Source organism: Endocarpon pusillum (assembly GCF_000464535.1).
Source record: "Endocarpon pusillum Z07020 unplaced genomic scaffold scaffold6441, whole genome shotgun sequence".
In the NCBI taxonomy this organism is placed as follows: domain Eukaryota; kingdom Fungi; phylum Ascomycota; class Eurotiomycetes; order Verrucariales; family Verrucariaceae; genus Endocarpon; species Endocarpon pusillum.
The window spans coordinates 357,344-365,733 of record NW_006916590.1 but is presented as its reverse complement, the minus strand read 5'-3'; the positions used below and the strand labels follow the sequence as shown (position 1 = coordinate 365,733).

At 49.4% G+C, this 8,390-nt stretch overlaps 3 protein-coding genes across 3 annotated transcripts; 2 read left to right on the top strand and 1 right to left on the bottom strand.

Moving 5' to 3' along the window:
• Window positions 1–261: 261 nt before the first annotated feature.
• EPUS_01127 (uncharacterized protein) lies at window positions 262–2,641 on the top strand (the record flags this gene model as incomplete). The annotated part of the gene is made up of 8 exons (XM_007807039.1): window positions 262–516; window positions 705–765; window positions 813–1,047; window positions 1,113–1,193; window positions 1,243–1,588; window positions 1,737–1,804; window positions 1,861–2,436; window positions 2,470–2,641. The coding sequence occupies 8 exons, from the start codon at window positions 262–264 to the stop codon at window positions 2,639–2,641; spliced, it is 1,794 nt and encodes a 597-aa protein (XP_007805230.1).
• Window positions 2,642–3,436: 795 nt separating this feature from the next.
• EPUS_01126 (uncharacterized protein) lies at window positions 3,437–5,062 on the bottom strand (the record flags this gene model as incomplete). The annotated part of the gene is made up of 1 exon (XM_007807038.1): window positions 3,437–5,062. One exon carries the CDS (start codon window positions 5,060–5,062, stop codon window positions 3,437–3,439), a length of 1,626 nt encoding a protein of 541 aa, XP_007805229.1.
• Window positions 5,063–6,014: 952 nt separating this feature from the next.
• On the top strand, window positions 6,015–7,496 carry EPUS_01125 (Xaa-Pro aminopeptidase; the record flags this gene model as incomplete). Its single annotated transcript, XM_007807037.1, has 3 exons — window positions 6,015–6,202; window positions 6,263–7,274; window positions 7,323–7,496. The coding sequence occupies 3 exons, from the start codon at window positions 6,015–6,017 to the stop codon at window positions 7,494–7,496; spliced, it is 1,374 nt and encodes a 457-aa protein (XP_007805228.1).
• Between the last annotated feature and the right edge of the window lie 894 nt (window positions 7,497–8,390).

The window sequence follows — 8,390 nt, the reverse complement described above, 5'->3', positions numbered from 1 at the left end:
AACCTCTTCGGAAGCCATCCCCAATGCTCGGGCTGATGCAGACACTAAAAATCGGCGATGCTGTACCAGATGAGGAGGTGGAGGAACATCAAGGTGATCCTGGCTGGTAATTTGCCTCGAAGCTTCTATCCAACCTCATCTTCTCCCGTGTTGGATTTTGTGTCTTCCTTCCATCCTATCTTCATACGAATTTCCCTCAAGCAGCTTTCTTGCTACTGGTTTTAGACTCTTCAGATCTATTATTCTCTATCCGCCCTCGATATGAAGGCGTTTAAGACCTTGCTCGCCACATTTCTGGCATTCTGTTGGCTAGTTCAAGCCCGAGTGGTCCATGTTGGTGTCACTAGCGAGGGCGATGTCACTGTTGATATTGAGTCAAAGTCCGAAGGCCAGCGGGGTCAGAGCCATGGAAATGGAATCACCGACAACCCCAGACACCGGGAAAACACACAGAGGGCTGAAATCGGCCCGAAGGACGTCGACCTTGAAAGCTATTGGCACCGTGGTTTTCTGTCGGTAGGTTTACACCTATCATTGATACCGTACTACAGCATCGCCAGGCTTCTTACTTTTCCTATTTAGCTTACAGTTTCTCCACTTTCTTGCTAAGTAGTTTTATTAATCAAATCAGCCCGGTAAGATCTGAGAAGATAAACGCTGATTTAGCGCCTTATTTCTGTACTGGTACGGTCCTAACGGTACAGAAGGCGTGGTCTTGTATCGTTGGAACGGTGAGAACTGCTGTTCCGTACCACTGTACCATTGGTACGGTTGGAACGGTTGTGCTGTTTCCGAACGCTGATTTGTCTCAGGTCTGATGCACAAAACTGGTGAAAAAGGTGTTGACATTGTCTTGAACTCGCTATCTGGCGAGCTGTTGCATGCTTGCTGGAAATGCGTGGCGGAATTTGGCAAGCTGGTCGAACTCGGCAAACGAGACCTTGTTGCATGTGGCCAGTTGGACATGCAACCATTCCTAGCGAACAGATCGTATTGCTGTGTCGATATTACACAGTTTATTCGCGATAAGCCGGAGAAAAGGGGACGGTAAGTCGCTTCTCAGATCATAGCACTGCTTCCATTGAGAAGACTCGTGCTAATCTATCAATCAGCATGCTTGAGAGATGTCTTGATCTCTATCGACAAAAGAAACCCGGCCCATTCAGCCAGCTTCCGTTTTCGACTCATGCGAGGTAGATAAAGGCTTTCGTCTTCAGCAGGGAGGTGACCACATCGATAAAGTCGTCATCAAGATGCCAGAAGATACTCACAGATCAAAGTCCGTCCACGTGCCCATCCAATAAGTTTCGATCCTCAAGCCAGTTACATTCTAACCGGCGGATTGGGAGGTCTTGGGAAGGCCATTGCCATCTGGCTCGTTCATCGCGGCGCTCGAAACTTGGAGTTCTTGTCCCGATCCGCCGGCTTGACTGATGATAGTAAAGAGTTCTTTGCCGAGTTGGAAAGTATGGGCTGTCATGTGCCTGCGATCGCTGGTATACCACAGAGTCTGGCGGACGTTGAGGCGGCAATTTCTAAAGCCACTGGTCCGGTGAAGGGACTGTTCCATGTGGCTATGGCTTTACAGGTATGTGGCTCGATCCGTTTCGACTACGCATTTTGGCACGTGCGTTCCGTTGGCTCTGCTTAGCGTTACCTTCTAGATTAGCTCTCTTCTTCTCCCAATCAATTCGCTTCGTACCATTGCACATGTCAACCAGCTAACCCAATGGAAGGACGCACCTATACTCGACATGACACAGGCAGATTGGATTGCAGCAAGTCAGCCTAAGGTCGATGGGACGTGGAACCTCCACAAAGCTCTATCCGCTACGATCTCGACTTCTTTTTCCTGGCTAGTTCCCTTGTCACTGTCGTGGATCAGCCCGGCCAAGGCAATTACAATGCCGCAATCACATTCCTTGAAGCGTTCTGCCAGTACCGCCATAGCCTCGGGCTACCGGCATCCGTTCTGAATATCTGCCCCGTTGATGGTGTAGGTTTTGTTGCCGAGAATCCGGCGGCGAGGCGGAACATGAAGGCTCAGGGTCTCTACTTCCTCGGCGAAGAGGAATTGCTTGACTTCATCGAGCTCTCCATCGTCAATTCTACACCTATCGCCTCTTCAAGATCCTCGCAGACCAGCAGCACAGTCCCCGGCCTTTGGACTTCCACCGGCCAGCTGTGGATGGGTCTCTGCTCCGAACTCCACCTCGACTACCCTAACAACCGTACCAACTGGCGCCAGGAGCGTCGTATGGGCACCTACCATAATGTCCGCGACATGAACAAGACCAGCGACGCCTCCACTTCCAGTTTAAGCAGCCTCCAAACCTTCCTGTCTCTCGCAACCGAGGAGCCTGACCTGCTGAAGGGGGAGGACAGTCAAGAATACCTGGCATACCAGATAGACCGCAAGGTCTACGACTTCATGCTGTAGTCGGATGAAGAAGTTGACATCGCTCTTAGTTTGGCTCAGCTAGGCCTTGACTCGCTAATGACGGTCGAGCTGAAGAGGTGGTGGAAGCAGGCACTGGGTTTGCAGATTAGCCAGTTGGAAATCATGGCCACCGGTTCGCTGATGGGATTAGGAAAGATCGCCGCGGAGGGTTTACAAGGAAAGATTGTGGGAACGAGCTAAGGAGAATCTCGTTTTCTTTCTAGTGAATCTGCTGGAAGCGCTCTCGATATTTTGGCTTTTTTTCCCATTACGTTACTACTCTGCCAGTAGGACAAGACAACCATCTACTGTGGAGCAGGAGGAGGAAGAAATGGCTCTGTTCGTTCAAAAAAGCTGCGCAGGGCGCAGAAATAAGTACAAATTAGCCGCGAAATTGCAGCAGAAATTGACCAATCAAAAGCAAGAAAAACGCAGGGATTTCGCGTATGAAACGCGGCCAAGGAGCGCTCCTGCCGTTTGACGTCTACCAATACAGAACCTGGACCTGCTTCTTTTAAAGATCACAACCAGGGCCGTTTGTAGTACAGCTGTTGATTAATGGTATTCGAGCCTTATCTCACTACTTCTGGGTCATTCCTCCATGTACTGCTTTCAGACAAGACATCAGCAAGGTAAGGGGGCATATTTTTACTGGGAATGTAGACTGGTAAATTTCAGTAAAGGGCCAAGTTGTGAGATCAGAGGCCGTGCAGCTACTGGTAATTTCCCGTGGAGGTAGTTCTAGAGTGATTTGGTCGGGTAATCAGTGACCTGCACCATGATATATGGAATAACTTTCCCATGACCTGGAATTCGCCTCGTCCTGAGCACTGCATGGCATTGGAGTTCACCAAAGGCTGAGCGGTACAACAGTGTTTGAACTCCTAGACTCGATTTTCGTGGACAAGGGTACATCAGGTTTATCGCCTTTGTGCAAAACCATACGATTGACGTGTGACTCTGTGTAATGACTACCGTATTAAGATGATTCTAGCTTTATCTCCGCAACGTAGAGCTATTCCCCCATGCACTGCTTTCAGACGAGACTTCATCAAAGTGGGCATGCATATTGCTGGGTGTGTAAAGCAGTACATCCGAAGAAGTTTCAGACACCTCCTGTGCATGCGAAGAATTCGAAGCTGTAGCCGGAGAAGCTGCAGGCCTGGCAGAGGCAGGTGCTTCGGGATGGATAGAAGCTGCGGGCCTAGCAGAGGCAGGTTCTTCGGGATGGACCAACGCTGCGGCTTTTTTCCTTCTTTTCAATCTTTTGACTGTGGAACCCGATACGCCCGTGAGCTCACTGATTTGTTTGTTTGAAACATTCTGGCGAAGGAGAGACTCCACTTCTTTCCTCGTTTCCGGGTCACGAGCCGCTCGGAAGCGATTGCGATCCAGCCCGGAGGGTAACGTCCCGGCGGCAAGATCCTTGTTCTTCCAACAAAGTATTGTACGCTCTGAGACTCCCAGCTTCTCTGCAGCTTCTGTTACTAACATATTTGGTTTCTGTATCAAAAGCTCATAGACCTCGGCCTTTTTCCTGTCCTCTACATGGCGAGTAAATTTCCTCGAGTCGCTCCGTTCAGGACCTAATACTTCCTTGCTGGTCCAGGTGCGCTTCCATTCATTAACTGCTGATATAGAGACGCCCGTTATTCGCGAAACTTCTGATAGGGATATCCTCTCATACTGTTGGAACAATGCGTAAGCGTGCTTGCGTTTATCCTCATAGCTTCGGTGGGCTTCGCTAATGACTTCGGGCTCTACTCGTCCGGCGGCGATTCCATCAGCCTTCCACTGTGTCAATACATGTCTCGGAACATTTGTCGCGGCCGCAATCATCCTGGACGACTGACCCGCATTGAAACGGGCGTACACGTCGTCGCGGCTGTCTTGGTTGTCATACGGACCATGGACTCTTTGACGGCCTACCTTCTCACGGGCGATGCCCCGGGCCTTCTGCTGCGCAAGTGTTTGCTCTGAAATGCCTGTGGTATCTGCAATCCTTGGAGAAGATTGGTGCCTCGGCGGATTAAGGAGTGAATAGTTTTGAGCGAGCGATTGATCTATGTCAGGTATAGATACCGCCCAACCTACGTCATTACCCGCAATAGTACTCACTGGTCTGCCCAACAAGGTTAGGGGATAGAGGTTAGACATTAGTTCTAGCTCACGAGTTGTCATAACAGACGCAGCCGCACTTCCTCCACTAGGATTATATCCTGCATTAGGTGTCCCTAAGGTCCGCGCGACTTGGGTAGGTACGGACGTGGGAGCCGCCGTGTGTCTTGCGGCTGGGATTGCAAAGGTCGATGGTCCTGCTTCTGTACCAGCAGCATCCTTGGTCCGAGGCCTTGTAGGTAATGGAAAGGCGCTCCTCCCGGGCTTTGCCTGTATGGTCTGATGCTCTGCATTTGTCGCCCTTTCAGAGGCTGAGGTTTTTCTCTTCAACTGTCTTGACTGTCTTGCTTGTGCGGCCAAAAGTTTATCAAAGCGCGTTTCTTTGGGTGCTGAGGTTGGGGTTTCGGGTCCAGCTCCTGCAGGGCCAGAAGTATCATGCCTTGGATCTTGAGAGTCCAAGGAGGTGCCCTTTGGAACCTCCCTGTGAGGAGATAGTGAAGACATGATTGCGCTGTTCAAGTGAGAGTAAAAGGCAGCTGCTATATTCAATGCAAGGTGGGCACGAAAACAGATGACCTAGACTGAAGGCATTTAAAAATGTCCTCTAAAAAGTCTTCTGACGAAGTGAAAGCCAAGATCATTTTTATATGGTTAAGATCGGCTGGACATAGGGAAACTAGATCGTTTCACCAATATAGACCAGAGGGATACTGCCGCACGTTTTCATGCAGGGTATGGTAGAGGCATCAGTAGGCAGGACAAGTTATCAGAATTGAAACTATGGAGGTCACACATGTGAGCTCGGCCCTTTTCCTACCTACTAGATGACACGACTTCAGACCCGGGACCTTTGGCATCTCACAGTCGAGATACTCCCGTTGGATCCATCTGTAACAGAGTGCGGTAGTGAACCGCGTGCTCCTTATCTCGGGAAGGAGAGAAACGATGGCTGGTTTTAGGACGTTGCCTAACTAAGTTAGTTACGGCGGCTTGATAAGCCCGAGCCTCTGGGCGTAAGCTCAATAAAGACTAAGCCACCAACGTAGGTAGACCAACAGAGCGAAGGGTATTCTTGAAACCCAGATTCTTTAGCTATTGCAACTTGCTAGCATTTTGAATCTGAGAACACATTTGATATCTAACGTTACGGCAACGTCACTGGTATTCTCTTTGAGATGGAATGTATCCAAGTCGCTTTAAGAGACTTAAACAGTGAACTGAAATGAATGACTTGAAAGTGCTATGAAAATTAAAAATGCTAAGAAGTTTTATTGCTTTGTGGGTACCTTTCAATATTGGTCCATCTACGTACTACGTAAGTTAGTACTCTACTACGTAGGTAGCCCCTCTAGCTTTCAAAGCCAACCACTTCCAGTCAGCTCTAACCTGCCCTAATCGATACCAGCTTCGGCCTCCATCGATATTCTTTTGCAGTATTCAACATCGTCAGCACGACATGTCCGTGATTGCCGCCTTTCGCAAGGGCCAGTATCCTCTCCTCAAGGGCAAGTACCCTGCGAAGGACCATGCCAGGCGGGTGGCCGATCAGATCCAGGCTTCTGGCTTTGGCTCTGATGGGGTCATCTACCTTGAATCTCAGAAGACTCGCCTGATCGAAGACAATGACACCCCACAGAAGTTCAGGTAGTAAATGCATCTCGTCTGTCTCTTGCCACAGAACAAAGCTAATCTGTAGCTGGCTAGACAGCGTCGATATTTTTTCTACCTCTCTGGCTGCGAACTCTCTGACAGCTGCCTCATTTACGACATGGCAACAACCGAACTTACACTGTTTGTACCACCTACCGAGCCCGAAGAAGTTGTCTGGTCAGGCCTTCCGCTCTCCACATCGGAGGCACTTGAGAGATACGACATAGATAAAGCTCTTCCAACTACGGAGCTCAATGTCACACTTGCTTCGTATACAAACTCGAAAAAGCCCATGACTGTTTTTGCGATTCCCGAACAAGTTTCCGAGGACGTGACGTTTCTCGGGTTTGCGAATACCGAGTTCTGCATACTGAAGAAGGCCATTGAAGAGCAACGTGTCACCAAGGACATGTACGAGATTTCTCTCATTGCGAAAGCGAACGCGGTGTCCACCCTGGCACACAAAGCTGTCCTCGACCAAGTAAAAACAGCCTCAAACGAGCGAGAGCTTGAAGCTACCTTCGTTGCTAAGTGCATAGCACATGGCTGCAAAGATCAAGCCTATCCATCCATAGTGGCCAGTGGGACCAATGCAGCAACTCTACACTATGTCAAGAATGATGAACCTCTCCGGGACCGACTGAATGTTCTTCTAGATGCAGGTGGCGAGTATAGATGTTACGCATCAGACGTTACCAGGACTTTTCCTATTTCTGGCAGCTTCACCAAGGAGTCACAAGTCATCTATGATATTGTTGACGAAATGCAATCGTCCTGCTTTCAAATGCTGAAAGCTGGTGTCTTATGGGAGGACGTGCACATGAATGCCCATAGAGTGGCCATCAAGGGCTTAAAAGCTGCAGGGCTTCTAAAGGGAGACGACCAAGAAATCTTTGATTCACGTGTGAGTGTGGCATTCTTTCCTCATGGACTTGGGCACTACCTTGGGATGGACACACACGACACTGGTGGCAAAGCGAATTATGCAGACCCAGATATGATATTTAGATATCTCCGAGTTCGTGGACAGTTACCAGAAAATAGTGTTATCACAGTGGAACCCGGGGTATGTGTCTCTTTCCTGTGATGACCTCCACTTTAACATTACCACTAGATATACTTCTGCAAATTCATCATCGATCCGTATTTGAAAAATCCAGAGCTAAGCAAATACATCGATCAAGACGTCCTCCAGCGCTTCTGGGATGTTGGAGGTGTAAGGATTGAGGATAATATCTGGATCACTAAAGATGGGTACGAGAACCTGACAACAGCGCCAAAGTTGTGATATCTATACCAGCCCAAAAACGATATCGCCACCTGTGAGCGACTCGGAAAGTGTTCGTATCAATCTTGGTAGGATACGGAGCCCTTGGGCCTTGTATGTCATGCTACCCATCGGGGATCTAATGGCTCGCAAAGAAGGAGACACAGACCTCAGTACCCACTCTCCACACGCGAGACACCACAGGGTTGCCATCGTCCTGTGGGACTGACGCACGATCGGCTGTCCACACACAAATCAAGCCCAAATTGAATGTAACCGCCGATGCGAGCCTCAGTGCCCTTGCCTTACTTACGCTCATTTCGAGTGTTCGTCTGTTCACAGAAAAGCAAATGCCGGTACGTCACTAGTTCGCTCGAAGATTTTTCACTGGCTGCCAAAGACTGGGGGGAGCCAGGACTGCTCGTTTGTTGTGCCATTTAAGGTCATGCTTTGATCAAGGGCCTGAAGTCTCCATCGCTGAGGGTGACCTTTGTGTGCAATCGAGCAGCAAGGTGCGCAGCTCGCTCGGCCTTAATTTGGAAGATGAAGGTGGTAAAACCAGGGAGCAAACGCGGTGAAGAGAGTAGCTGGTCGAAAGGAAAAAGCTGGTGGAGCCGCGTAGAAGGATCTGCTACCTACTAAGCCAACGCATCCTTGACAAAACTCGTTTAAGTTGGGAGCAATCAAAGCACTCCCCTGTTGTCCCAGCCAAGTTGAAGCAGGTGGAGTAAAGAGGCAAAAAGCTATGTATGTACCTCATGGTCATGCTACATGCCATCTCCGGCGGCAGATGCAAGGCTATGTATGCACGATCTCTCCCTTCCACGTACACCAGAAGGACATGGATATGGACATGATAAGACTGTTTTGAAAAACCCAGCCAACACCTCGCTCATCAATCTCCATACAGCAGCC